The 14748-nt window shown below is 42.0% G+C and overlaps 1 protein-coding gene across 1 annotated transcript in view; it reads left to right on the forward strand.

Annotated features, from left to right (window-relative positions):
- The window catches only part of bach2b (BTB and CNC homology 1, basic leucine zipper transcription factor 2b), a 106822-nt gene that overhangs the window by 69526 nt on the left and 22548 nt on the right, over nt 1-14748 (forward strand). The window contains 1 exon segment of the mRNA XM_022211615.2: nt 2909-3163. Coding sequence (XP_022067307.2) covers nt 2909-3163 — 255 coding nt within the window.

Genomic DNA, 14748 nt, shown 5'->3' on the forward strand with positions numbered 1-14748 from the left:
ACCTTCAATTTGCACTCAAAGCCCTAAGTGGACAGGTCGAACTATTGATTAAAACCTGGAAATACTGCAAATTTAGTTAATTTTACAAAAGGTTTTTATGCTTGGCTAAGAGGTAGAAAAGTCAGTGTATCAATAACAATAAAAGGCAGTGACTTGCAAAGGAAACAGACCTGCTGAGTAAATGCTCACGTGCATAAAATGTGTGACTTTCACATCCACTGAAGCTCCACTAGAGAGATGATAAAGGATCAACTCTATGCAGGGCAATGAAGAAACCATCCTATGAATGAATGTTGTATTTCTTTCATGTTTTCTACACGTTTTTTTCCCCCCCTATTTGAGGTTTGACATTAGATCCTTTAATGATATAATCTGACTCCAGTTTCTTCTTCTGCAGGGGTTTATTGATAAAGCGCCAACAGCTGTTTATCTCAACAAATCACCTCCTACTGCTGGAGGATGATGGTTGTGGATGAAAACGGGCATTAATTGGCTTTTTTTGTGCCAATTTTCTCGAAATTTAGTTACAGTTTGTTGATGGAAACCCATCTAATGTTCAGAGTCTGCTCTACCAAAAGGTCCAAATGAAGGTACTCATCGCTGTGTTGTGCTTCTGAGTCTGTAATCACCTCAGAGTTGCTAACTGTACTTCCTCATTTTCTGTAACACTTCTCCTCTTGCTGAGCATTTTTATGTATAGCAGTATGAGTCAGTGAGAGCTTCCTCTGGTTTATATGGTTATGTGGTCATTATTACATACATAACATGTTTTAAAATAGGAGCAAAAGTTCCATTCAATAAGCAGTTCCATATATAAGGACACTCGTGACTCACAAGCTGTAAAACAAATGCACTTCAGAGTTTACAACATGTAAACATCCAGCATATGATATTATTTTCTCTCCAATCGTATAAAAACGAGATTTAATTAGAACAGTTCCCCACAGAATGAAGACATTTCTCTCTGTAATCACATTTTCTAGACCTTTTACATTTGTCTGATAGCTTGTCTCAACTTTTAAAAAAAAACACACTGACGGGAACTTTTCTGGGGAAATCTAATTTGGAGCAGTGTGAAACTAGGACAAAAGGACAAAGTCACCTCATGCCAGGCAGTCATTCTGATATCATTCAGTGGAATAGCCCACATTCAAGCAAGTTCATTATTCTACTTATTATTATGGGCGTCTTAACTCCTACATCCAAGACCACGTCTGGTTTGAGGCCGCAGACAAACACAGCAGACTCTGAGAGTTCAGGAGAGCAAATGTAGCAGATGTCTGCTGGATAGCTTGAATCGGTGTGGTGTTGTGTCAGCACATGATAGAGAGTCGAGAAATTAATTTCTAACTTGTAAACAAAAGCCCACATATAGCAGTGAGGCATCTTGGCACAGAGTATCATCTAATATAAAGGCCCTTTGAGCAAGTTGTGCATGTGCATGTGAGGAGAGATAGTTGTGTGTCTGTCAAGGCAGGGCAGCCTTAGCAGAGTGGAACGTTTGGCAGAAAAACTGTTCCACAGCGGCACGTGCTGTTATGTTCCCCGCGCTGAACTTCTTGGGATGTGAGTGTGGAGTGACTTACTGTAAGTCTAGCCAGGCAGCAAAGCCGGAGCACATTATTTATTTGACGTTATTCACTTTTATGCAACTGAGAATATATTTGCAGTGTGCTGTTGTTGCTCAGAAACAGCATTGTCCTGTAGCTGCTCTTACAAGTGTCCCTTTAACTTCAATAATCCGTTAATCAGTTGGGTTCAGAAGCTGACTGTTCTGAGGATCTGGGACATTTTGCAATGTTTTCCTTGTTAGTGGTAGTTTGATTAAATGCACAATAAAAAGCGTGTTGCAGTGGATCCTGGCCTGCTGTGCTGCCCTGTATTAATCAGAATCAGAATTAGTTACCTTGGCTAAGAATGTGTAAACAAACAAGGATTTTGACTCTTTCTTAGCTCTAATCTCAGTTTTAGTTACCTTAAAGTCTTTGGGGTGCACTGTGTGTTCTACCGTTTAAAAGTAAGAATAGAAGATTTAAATCTAATGTCTGTGAGAAATGGATGTGGTTATCCTAGCTTAGCATAAAAGCTGTAAGCAAATGGAAACAGCTAGCATGTCTGTCGACCTCTGAGGTCAATGATTAACATGATTTAGTAATGCAGTTTGATAATATGTACATTTACCAAACTGAAGAGCTATTTCTTTCATTTTTTAGTTGATATTATGCCCACACAGTGCATTATCTTAAATAGATATGTGCTTAATGGGAGCAGGAACAGTACTAAAATATAAAATGGAGGGGTCAAATGGTCTCCTAGTGGGAAATTGTCTTTATTTTTGGGTCAAAACATGTTTTGTGCCCATATTTAGCAGTATTTCTGCTTTTGTTTCTGTTGCAATGCCTATGAATCTGTCTTTTTGATGTCTTTCTGATTCTACATCCAAGGAAGAAGTCACTCCAGCACTTCTAATCTCACCCTCTTTCAGATGATGTTTTTTTGCTGCTCAACATGCCTATACAGTGAGTTAGTCTTAGATTACAAACACATGTGGACCTCTAGATGAAAAAAGACAGCACACTTCACCCTGGACTTGCATCTACCGTCAAATGAAATGTAATTGGCTCCTTGGTGTAGCTTTGTTTTGTGAGTTGAAGTGAAAGGCAGAATCGTGGGGAATACTTCTGTGACTTATCTGGATATTTTGTGCATACGCATTCACTACAACATTTCACTGGCTTTTAAATGTTAAAGAGCGAGTGAGCACGTGAAGCAGCAGTCAGCCGGGCTTGTATGTGTTGAATCATGAGGTTGGCTGCAGCAGACCGCCGGGGCTGATGTCAGCCCTGCGGTATGTGCTCGCTGGGCTCGGCTGTAAGCTGACCCCCCTCTGTTGTGCTTCTATTTCCAGGGCGTGAGCGGAATGTCCGTGGATGAGAAGCCTGAAGCCCCCATGTATGTGTATGAGTCGACGGTTCATTGTACCAATATCCTCCTCTGCCTCAACGACCAGCGGAAGCAGGATATCCTGTGCGATGTGACTGTCTTGGTGGAGGGCAAGGAGTTCCGAGGGCACCGGGCCGTGCTGGCCGCCTGCAGCGAGTATTTCCTCCAGGCGCTGGTGGTCCAGGCGGAGAATGGCTTGGTCGTTAGCCTTCCTGAAGAGGTAGGTCCATCAAGCACGCTGTTGCTCTGACAGGTTTCCCCCGCAGGGGTGCAAAGGCTGCTGACTTTAAGACAATGCAGCACTAAAACTTTGACACAAATGCAAAAACAGCACTAAACAGGGTATCCTCTCTTGCCTCATACAAAAAACTACTGCTTTAGGCCATGCTAACTGTATTTTTATCACACAAAAAGCATAAAAGAAAGATTTGACATGTAAAATAACATGATTGATGTTTTTTTTTTGGTGGTACATTTCAAAAATAGCAAGTACCTGCACACTACATTTGTTAATATGGCAAAACCTTTGTCCACAGCAACATTTTAACTACAGTGTGACCAAGACAGAACATAGCAGAGTGGGTAATTAGACAGATTTATCACAACAGAAACAAGACTACTGCCAACAACATTATTGCATAGGCAAAGACAGGGGTGACAAATGATGCAAAGGAGGCCTGACTATCCTGTATGTCCCTGTGAGTGTTTGTGGTGAGAGTGAGATAGCAAAACAGAACAGTAAACATGGAGCTCTTTTACTAGAATGTTTATTTAAACTAGAACCCTATTGTAGTTATGTCAGGCTGAAAAAAACTGGAATTATCCCTTAGAGGTCCAATCTGTTTAGTTTCAGTAATCTTGTGAGTAGCAATCTTTAAAGGAATTCAATTTTTAGAATAACTTGCAAAAAGGCAAGCTCCTGTTATGGCAGCAATGTTTTATGTGTTATTATTGAGGTGGTAACTTATTACTAGTGTACAAAGCATTTAGATTTTCTAATCAAATATTTTGAGAGTGCGAAATTAGAAGTAGTAATTTGATTTGGATTCATCTCTTTGAACAGGTGGAGCCTGCAGGTCTCCCATTGGACGGACAAATGTCCAAAAATCTGACCTGAACTCCATCTGCTGCTTTTTTTTAATAATTCACCACATCTCATCTCTAAAATCACAGTTGATTTTGTGATTGTTTTTCTAGAATATTTTGTTTTCTTTCCATACATATCGTCTATTTTACTGTCATGTGATGAATGGCAGTACAATAGTGTCTAAATTTGATCCATCGTTTGCTGCAGGAGAATGCCTCAGTGAAAAGGTGTGACTAAGTGCATTATTGAGCCTATAGGGCTCTGATTGCCAATTAGCACCTGTCAGCTGCCACCGCCGCCTGTGTCGGCAGCACGGAGCACTTTATGCCGTGATTAACGCCACCTCTGCCTCAGCGCTCATCAGGTTCAGCAACACGCCTCAGTCTTGCTCACCTCAGCTCTCACACTGTCACTTTAAACTGATCCTCTTCAGAGCTCCTACACCGAACACACGATGAAAGCGCCGTACTGATGTCACACACACATATTCCTACATACATGTGCTGCTGTAAAAACTGGGGCACATCCCACATATACTGTTGAGCTGTGGCTCCTCGCTGGGGCTAGCGTGCATTAATAAAGTAACGCCTGTCAAACGACTTTGTCGCCATGCTCGTTGAATAGGAATTCACCGTCAGATTGTCGTCTTATGTAAAAAGGAGCAATTTTTTTTTTCTTTCCCCCTCCTTAACTCAAAGAATGACTGCAGGGAACGGCTCCTCTGTGCTCAAAGCAGCATCCCTTTCATTCAGTGGCTGCGCGTATGAATAATGCATGAGCTGCTGTGTGTTTCAGGTGTGAGATGGAGTGTGGAAAGTAACATCTTTCAATGACTGTCTCTTTAATGTGCCAGAGAGAGAGTTACTCCCGTTGAGGTTTTAACTAAGCCTCCTTCCCTTTGTCCATCCCTGCTCAATTTGACAACATTTGACATATTTTTTTATCGTTTCATTTGAATGGCAACATAACACATGGTGAATAAATGGGCTTTATTCTGTCACAATGGACACTGAAAATAGTTCCAACAAATTCAACAACAAATAGGATGTGTAATCATATGCTGTGGAAATGCAAATAACTGTTACTTTTTATAATTTAATCTTCATTAATTAATCATTTTGAGGAAAAAAATGTCAGGGAAGATCATTCAGTATATGTGAATATTGGTTTGTTATGCAGAACCCAGATAACCCAAAACTGATATTACTGAGGTATTCTTTTATGTCAAGAAAATGTAAAGAAAATGCTGTAGCTATAATATATTGTTTTATATGTCTATATACAGTATTTCTGAAGCAACTAATAACTACAACTGTGTAAATGTACCTCTGAATTGTGATGAGTAACATCAAATTACCTTTACCTTTTTTAAGGTGTGTCACCCTTTGCTTTACGGTCAGTGACTGAAGTCTGCTGACGCATCCCTTGCCTCCAGTCTGAGCGCTGTCTTCTCTCGGATGCTAACAGGGAGGAGGGCTGAGTCTGCTCAGCCCCCACTGGTCTGTGTCATCTCAGAGCAGCAGCCTTTAGCTCTGCAACATGTACTTTAGCAACGCACGACTGACACTTGGCTGTCTGGCTGCGGTCGAGTAGTATTCCTCCGGCAGCTACTGGAGGCCGCCACCTACGTGTAACAAAGGGCAAATCAGAAGGGCCTTGGCTGCCGCTGGAGAAAGAGGGGGGCGGTTAGTGCAGATGAAATGTGAAACAAAGACCACCTCCCCCACCACCTCCATCATCCCTCTCTCATAGCCTTGCTGCCCCTGGAGTAGCCGGGGCCGGCGCGAGTGAGTGACATCATCTATATCTAATGTGATTGTGGGCTCGAACAGGGGCAGCCAGTTTCATCAACGGGCTTTGTTGGCCATCACATCATGCGAACAAAACAATCCCGCTTTATCTGAGCGATGCTGTCCTCCAGGGCCAGTCGGCAGGCAGAGGAGCACGATGCCCGTGTTGTTTCCCTACATCATATTTCTTGTGAGTGTAAAACAAAGGCAGATTCATAAGAGTCGGCATGCCACAGATACAAGGCAGGGAGAGGAATTTCAAAGAGAGCCCTCCACTGGAGAGAAGCTGTTATCACCATGACAAACAGAAATGATCTCCATATTGTGCCTCTGTGCATAAAGATGTGACTCAGGCCTCCCTGCCATGATCACATCTGACTGCTGTCAGCTAGTTGTTGGTGAACAACACGTTGACTTTATTCTCCTGTGTAAGAGGCTGATACTGATAATCTGATGGTACTGTACTGCACATCAGAATGCCCCTAAATTACAGCAGAAACCCTGTTTAGATCAGCTTCAATCAAATTACTGATCAGAGTCACTCCAATAATTTACTGTCTTCTTGTCCAGTGTGGAAATATTCTGACTGTCTGGAAGTATTGATTCAAGACCACTGTGGGGACAAATCCCGAAGGTGATAGATCATCTGCCAGTTTTGCCCTCTCTGATTTCTACTCCAGAAAAAAAAGAAGAGGGCAGAGCAGTGATTCAGCAGAGTGCCAGTTCACAGACCTCAAACCACCTCCTGTTTGTCAGTTCTTTCCTTAGTCATGAGCCAGGAAACACTGCACATTTTTCATCCCGAAAGAAAACACACAGAAAAGTGCACCCTGTTTAAAAAGGAGGGTGAATCCACCTGCAGTGTCACAGAGGATTTGCTGTGGTTTATTTAAAAATTTTTTTTTACAAGACTGAAAGTCAGTGCATGTGGTTCTGTGAGTCTGCAATGCTCTTTACATTGCATGCTGTAGGATTGCTATAAATGGTGACTTAAAAGTAGCCTTAGCAGCAAAAATAGGAGTTTGTCCTGATGATGATCAGGGGAGGAGGCGTCCAACCTGAGACAGTTGGGGTTACCGCAAAAAGGCCTAGTGATTAAAGTCCAGGGCCAGCACTTCAAGGAACATGAATGTGCTCTTATTCTGAACCAGAATGTTAGCAGCAAATTAGGTCTTACTAGGAAAAATCAAGGGGTCATCAAATCCGTAGGAACCACCCTCTGCCATTAATAGCCATAACCAATTCCTTGATAATCTCACCAGCCATTCATTTGCAGAACATGGATCAAACAAAAAGGCTGAACAGACCAGAAAAATGGCGCCAGGCTGGAACATGGTTTGTACAGTGTGTTGTTGCTGTAGGCAAAAGTGTTCAAAGCTGTTCAGAACAGCGAGAAGAGGCGAAGTGTTATTCAAAGGTGGATAAAGGTGCACACTCGTGGGCAATCTTTTATTCAAAGGATTCAGATAGTTGCACTCATTGGCTTCATACTCTGTCTGCTCTCTCACCTTCACAGACCAGGTCAGTGGCTGCATGAAGCTAAAGTGCTTGTGGAGTGTTGGTTTGACTGAAGAGGAAGCCCTAAGATGACCCATGTCCACTTGTTCCTGAAAAGCAACTTCTTGTAGCCATGAGGATAAAAAAAAAAAAAAAAAAAACTCTCCAGACACGCACAGATGATCTGAGCATGTTAGCTAGCTGGTGTGCCTAAATGAGGACCCTAGTCTTTTTTCTGTAAAATTTTTTGACACCAATCTTACTAGATCAGATCTAGTAACATTTATTCACTTTCATCGAGAAGTAAAATTGGATTTTGAGGTTTCCAGAGTTGTCTGGACAGTTTGATCAGCTTGCCATCAATTTAAGTTTAGTCTTTTATTATTTAGTAGCACCTTGAACTTTGATGTGTTGTCTAATCTTATACACTTGGAAAATATTACCATGGCTCTGTATCAGTGTCATGTGTATGTCTGAATGAATGCTTGAGGAGCATTATCATAAAAGCGACTGAATGCTGTGCATGTCAGATCTATAAAAAGACTTGATTGACTGTATCCTTGAAAGCAAAGGCAGATGTAGTGTGAAGTTCAGCTTTCAGAGATGTGCTTGGGCCAGCAAAGCATCAGATTCCACTGTGATTTGGTTTTCTTGCCACCAAGACCTCGACCTTCTTCTACCTTCACAAAGTAGTTCTTTAATCATGATCACAGTCTTTCTTCCACCGTTACTGTGCTGGTTTAGTTGCAAGAACCCTAAGCAGGTTTTAACCACAGCAGGCTTTCTACTTGCAAGGCAAAAAATGTCTTGCTGCTCAGAGAGAGAAAGACTTTGAGACAGTTCAGAGAGGCAAACATGAAGGTCTTGTGGGGCTTTCAGAGGGTCGATGAGTGACATCCATCCATCGTCTCAGCTTCCGTCGGGGCTCGACCTGCACAGCGCTGTCTAATCTGAAGGGGCCTCACACAGACTGGCCCCGTACCAAGAGCCTGGCCCGAACAATCACACACATACAGCCTGTTAGACAGATGGTGGTAGTCAGGAGCCAGGGACACAGCTCTGCTTCCTTAAAGATGGGGGTTGGTTTGTAGGAGATGAAGAGGAAGCTTTGGAGAGAAGAGTGATGAGCTGCAGTGGGAGCACTTAGACCCAACCCCCTTAGTCCAGCAGGGGGTCTCTCTTTCTCTGCCAACACAAGGACACCTCTCATGCAGTAAGCTGACAGAGACGATGCAGGGTCTTTGTCTGAGCAGGGTGGAGGAGCACCTTGAGCAGTCAGCCTGCAGGGCGACAGCCGGCGGTGATCCCCATGTTTATGCTCTTTGTATTTAACCTCCAAAACCCAGCACGGTTAAGCGGCAAACATCCCCTTTAATGAAAGGAATACAGAGACTTTCATCGGTTTGGGCTGGAAAAAAATCCTGCCATGCAAGCACAATGAAGAAACCAAATTCTGGGCACACACCTGAATGTCTTGGCATGTTCATATACCGAGCAAAACCAATTTATGTGATCGCTTGTTTGGGTGGGAACAAACCGCCCAAAGATGGTGTTGTTTTGTGCCTTAAACAGAGTAGAGGTGGGGTCATGTCCTCCCCAGTGTCTGGCCTGTACTGTAAGCTGCACTGGCAGAGGATTAGACATACACTATCTGATTTAATCCACTGTCAGGGGGAGGTTTACTCACCCACAGCTCAGCACCAGGAATGTCTGAGCTTCTGCTGCCACTGACGGTGACACTTTCCTTACGCTCCCAATTCTTTCAACATCACAGTGAAAATATATTCATTGTGCTCCATACCTTTTTTCACTCTTTGGGTTGTTAAGTTTGCACCAAACCTGGTGCAAACTGTTCGTTTACTTTTACATATTAGCATTTTTTAATGACTCAGACTGTAAATGAGCCTGTCTGTATTGTCGCAGTATTTTTATCACCAAATTTAAGGGGTAGATGCAAATAATTCAATACATATTATTTGTGTTGAATAATGTGAGTTTTGAATGACCAATTAATGCTATATTTCTGAAATTGGTCAGTTTAATACTTTTGTCTTTTTTATTGCTTAACATTTTTACCCTTAAGGAAGCGGTTTATTTTGGTTCCTCTCACACTATAACTTAAACTACAGCTTTAAATATCAATATGGACACATAACCTATCACAATGAACAGTCAGTTTGATTTTATTTTTTTCACTTTTGTCAGAATTTTTTTTAAGAAGACATAGCAATTTGTGAGGGTCGTTTTATTGTATTTTATGGCAGTACCACATGAGTGAAACGAGTAGCAGCTAAGGGAAAACATTTTAAATGTCTTAAATGTGCAAAATACAGTAGATTTCTGACATGGAAATTATCACTCCAGATTTTATGTTTTTCCTCCACGTAGCCCCAAAAATTTCATCCAGTTCTCAGTAAATGCACTTTTAGCATTAAAACTTCCACATCTTCATTATTATGACTTTTTTTTTTCAAATTTTGTATTGTTTTTTAAAGCGTTGTTCCGTTTGTAATGTCTCATTGTTCTTACACAGCCGTGTGGAACAGTCACTTTGCATTTCACTACACATATTGTATGAGCATGTCACAAACAAAAACCCTTGAATCTTCTAATCTAAGCTTAAGGACAGATATGTCTGTGTGTCTGATATGTTACTGTTCCAGCTGTCTATGTAAAAGATTTTCCTTTGGTTTCGGCAGCTCTTCTGTTCTAGCGGCGGGCCTTTGTCCCGCTGCATTTCATGTCGTCTCCTCCGGCACAACAGCTTAACCCACAACAGCGTCATGACAGTGTACAGTGCAGCGCCGGTTTCATTTCCATTAGCGCTGTGACTCAGGCTCCTTATTGTTTATCTGCACACACAGAGGTTAATGTCAGGTTACTCAGCAGATCTGATGTTAAAGTGTCGGCTGCTCTCTTCAATGGAGATGGAGTGTTTTCTCCTGCGCGGGGAAGCACTCCATTGTCATGCCATGCCGTGTCCTCATTAGCATGCATGACATGCAGGAATTCACTGGAGCACATTTGAATAAATTAGCCCTCTCCTCTATGAAGGCGAAAGGCCGATGTAAGAGAAGGGCTCTGGGTGAGGGAGACTGATTGAGGGAGGGAGGGTGGTGTAGTATTGCTCAGCTTGTTTACAAAAGGATATTTGGCAAGCTTCCTGCAAATGTCATGTGAATTGTGCGTGTGTGATTGGCCACTGCCTATAATTTCCTGCCCTGTACTGGTGTCGGCTGTCCACTCCAGAATCAGAGCAGGGCTGTTAGCCTAAAACGGCCCTAATCTGTCTCGCTGATGAATTTGTCTTTGTCTTAACTCATAAGTGCTGCTACCAGCCGAAATGTTTCAAACGTCATGGCAGTCAGCTAATGATCAGGAAACTCTCTGTGTATCCTCCCTGTCCTCCCTTTCTTCCTTTAACAGTTACTTTCCTACACTGTGACCATCTCATTTCCTCTCATTTTCCTTAGTACTCTGTCCATCCTTCCTCAGTATTTACCTCCTCCCTCCTTCCATTCTGTGTTGCTCCCTTTAGGCTTTCCTTCATTAGGCTGCTGTGCTGGTTGTAACAGTGGAGTAATCACATATGGTGCAGGGCACACATAAAGATGCACTCCCGCAGGCAGCAGCTGCTGATACTAGCTGAAAATAGATCCCTGGTACGCTCAGCAGTTTTCCTCCAGCAGCTTTGCTGTTTATCGGCAGCCCTGGATGCAGTGGGCCGGCCGCCCAGCCTCGTTTAAGCTGCCAGTGCCTCACTATTACAGTCGGCATGGTTCACTCTACCACACCTAATTCTGTGTGTGTGTGCGTGTGTGCGTAAGCGAGGCTTGTGGCAGTTGTTTGAGTGTACGGTTGCTCAGTTTGCTAGAAGGTTCTTTTTCCTGTGTGCTATATATGTGAGTAGAATTGCAGAGTGTCTGTCGTCTGTACATCATTTCAGTAATAAATTAATGATTCTTTGTCTGACACAGAGATTCCTTCATTTAATGAGCACATTAGTGAGATGTCTAAAGCAAAATAAATTACACCGGCATGTTTCGCTTTACATACACACAAAGGAACCTTTCTTTACACCCATAGATTGAAGGCTTGCGGACTACATATTCAAGACGGATAACAAACCATATCAGGGCTAAGACTTAGAACATCACTGCCTTTGCTGCCCAGATTTTGGCCTTTGTATTCTAATCGGTTTCTCAGAAATCCCCCAGTATTATAGATTTGAGAGTAAATCACGAGGTTTCCCCTTTAATGCATAAATAGCAATACAGAATTCATTAATATCATCACAAGCATTAAACGAGCGCTATAAAGAGGAAGACAAGATAAAAGATCAGTCTGCAGCCTAAAGGACATTCACACAATATCATCACACACTTAATAAAAAAAAAAGGAGCACGAGATTCAGAGTCAATGGAATCGTTATTGCAGCAAGTACAGAAATGTGTGTGTGTGTGTGTGTGCGCGCGTCTGTGTTCCTGAGCGGGGCTGCTGTAGTGGTGTGTGGATGTGCTGTGCTCATCAGTAGAGCGGATAGTCCAGTCAAAGCTTCTACCCTCCCCCCAATCTGTCACACTCAGACACACTCAGACTTACTCTAACACAGGCGCGCACACACACACACTAACACACACACACACACACACACACCATCCCCCCTCACAGATATGGAGTCAGCAGCTTCTTTTTAACAATGACTGATGTGTGCGATGCTGCTGGATTGTCTGGTAGCCGGAGCGCACTGCAAGGTGCTTCACACCAGAGGCATGCTGGGAACCTGCAGCCTGTAGACGCATTGGGTTATAACCGAAGGATGGACTCAGCTACGGTGCACCAAGCACATCCAGAAGCATGTATATTATGTACTAAATTTAGTAATAATACACATTGCACATTGTACGTAAACAGATGTGCAAGCAGCATTTGTCAAGTCTGTTAGGAGTGGAACTAGTGTGACTGCTTCCATCACAAACACTTTGATGTCTGTGATCATATGACGGCATCAAAGAAACTCATTTGTAATTGAACTTAACAGGAGAATTGAGCTGTAAGCTCAAAATGAGACGCACCATCTAATTATGCAAGTGTAACTTTACGTTGCTATTTATAGCACGTGGTCACCCCTGCATTGACGATTTAGGTAATAGGGCCACAAGCACTGATTTATAAACCCAACTGGGAAATATTTCAAGCTGTCACAGGCCAGCTGAAAGAAATACTGAAGGATTTGACAGCTGTTGCTCTCAAAAAGAAGCTCCTCATTTCACAGAGCCACAATTACAGTATGAAGCAAGAAACACGTTTATTTATAGCTTCTTTTTTTTTTGAAAGAGATTCACAGACAGTAGTATCTTCCAATGAACAGCAGCGGTTCATGGAAGAGAGGAATGTGTATTGGAGGGACAACAGGATAAATGGATGACAGAGCTGATAAGCTACACTCAAGGAAAGATTGTATGAAGGAGTAGAGAACAAATACCTCCGTACAGGTTAATGTCATGATACATTTATGCAATTATGACATACATTTGACAATCAGCAAAACACAAAATGAAGGAATATCTTTCAGAGGAATGATCTTCTACAGTAGGTTTTTGCACACTTGGAGAATTAATCTAAACATATACAATACATTAATATTGCAAAGGCATCAAAACTCAGTCAACCGATTCTGTAAATGCAGTCCTAATAAAATAACGGGCTTCAGAAGTGTTCTCTAATGTCAATCCTCTGTGCCATGTACCAATTTTCAAAAAAAGAGTGTGTAGTTACTCTGAATTTGTTGAATTCCGTGGGTAAAAATTCCCAATCAGTTATTAATTATTAGCATAGCAAATCTTCATATTAATCTTCCTTATCTAATTTGTGTCTCTTCCTCCAGATTTTTCCTGGAAATTTGGGGGTTTTAGCATCCTGGGGATTTGTATAGCCTGATTTTAATATTTTTATAATCATTCTATTTAAAACGTAAAACTTTTAAGCTAAGAATAATATTAAAATGTAAGGAAAGCTTTGGGATTTGGTTAAAAGTTTTTTTCAAAAAGCTCATAAGTGGGCCTTAAGTTTAAAAAAGTGAATAATTTCCCCAGCAGACATATAATTCTGTCAGTTTGGCCAACAGTTTAAAACATTTAGAAAATGTCAGAAAATCTAATTTGCTTGCTGACTGTGGCACAGCAAAGACACTGACATCATGTATGCAAATAGAGATCATCTTTGTTTCCATAAACAAGTACAGTCCAACTGTCAGTGTGCGCTCGAGTCAGTCAAAGAGGGTATCAGCTTTCGCTTAGATGGTCTCATACATAATCCTGGAGATCTGGAATTGAGCTGAAAGTCAAGTTGGATGTTTTACAATTTAAAGCTGTAATACTCGTATCTGTTGTTTAATCGCATAATCCCCGTCTGTATTTTGGGGTCATGTTCTATCCAAATTGGCACAAACTCATCCTCTATTGTGTCGTTGCACTCTGAGCCTCTAGCATGTATTTTCTTTCATTTCACTTTTGGAACAAGGAAATAAAGCAATAAAACATTGGTTCTTTGGGGCTTGTAGGTCTTAAAAAACAAACAAAAAAAATAAAAAGCAGCAGCGTAATGCACGCGTTTGTTCACCTTCTAGAAAATCCACAAGGCCCAACAATTTAATACATTCCTAGACTTACTCAGATCACCTCAAGCTATTTTTTACTGACATATTTGTGTTTCCTCATATATAGTGCTGAGTTGTTTTTCCAGGCAAAAAAAATCCACAAAGCAAATTCTGTGGTTTTTTGAAGCTTGATTACCTAGAAGAGAAAATCCTGTTTTACTTGTGGGGTGTCTGGCAGAGACTGCTGGACCCCTGGAAACTGCTGCAGTGCTCATAGAGTGGATATCAAGGGTAATTCATCTTCTTGTTTCCTCCAACAAAGGCAGCAAAACAATCAGTAAACAGTGGGCTCATTAAAACCACATTGTGCTGCTCATCCCCTACATCTGCGAGTCTCTGTATAGTCTTGTAAGAAAGACTTTACATCACTCAGCTTCTGAAAAGGTGCTTTGCAGACAATCAATACCGGCCTCGGTCCAGAGTGAATCCATTGTAATCGCATCTGTGGGTGCACCTTTACTCCGTGTGTAGTCTGATCGCATTCCCCCAGCGCCTAACAGTAATGTGTTTGTCACCTGAGAATGAACCAGAATAAAGCTGCAGGGATTGGTTGCTAGAGCCCGAGTAAAGTGATGAACGCAACCTAGAGTGAACCTCACGCTGATCTCCAAATAGCAGACAAGCCTTGTATTAAATCCAGCTCCTCTGACTCCTTTCTCTCATCTGTGTGCTCAGTGAGAACAGCATCAGAGGGCTGCCTGGACTTCTACTCAGGCTCAGGAGTTTACCTAATTATCTGGCATTAAGTCTAAATGGAAGGCTTCCCTCCATCC

This window comes from Acanthochromis polyacanthus, chromosome 16 (genome assembly GCF_021347895.1).
Source record: "Acanthochromis polyacanthus isolate Apoly-LR-REF ecotype Palm Island chromosome 16, KAUST_Apoly_ChrSc, whole genome shotgun sequence".
NCBI lineage: Eukaryota > Metazoa > Chordata > Actinopteri > Pomacentridae > Acanthochromis > Acanthochromis polyacanthus.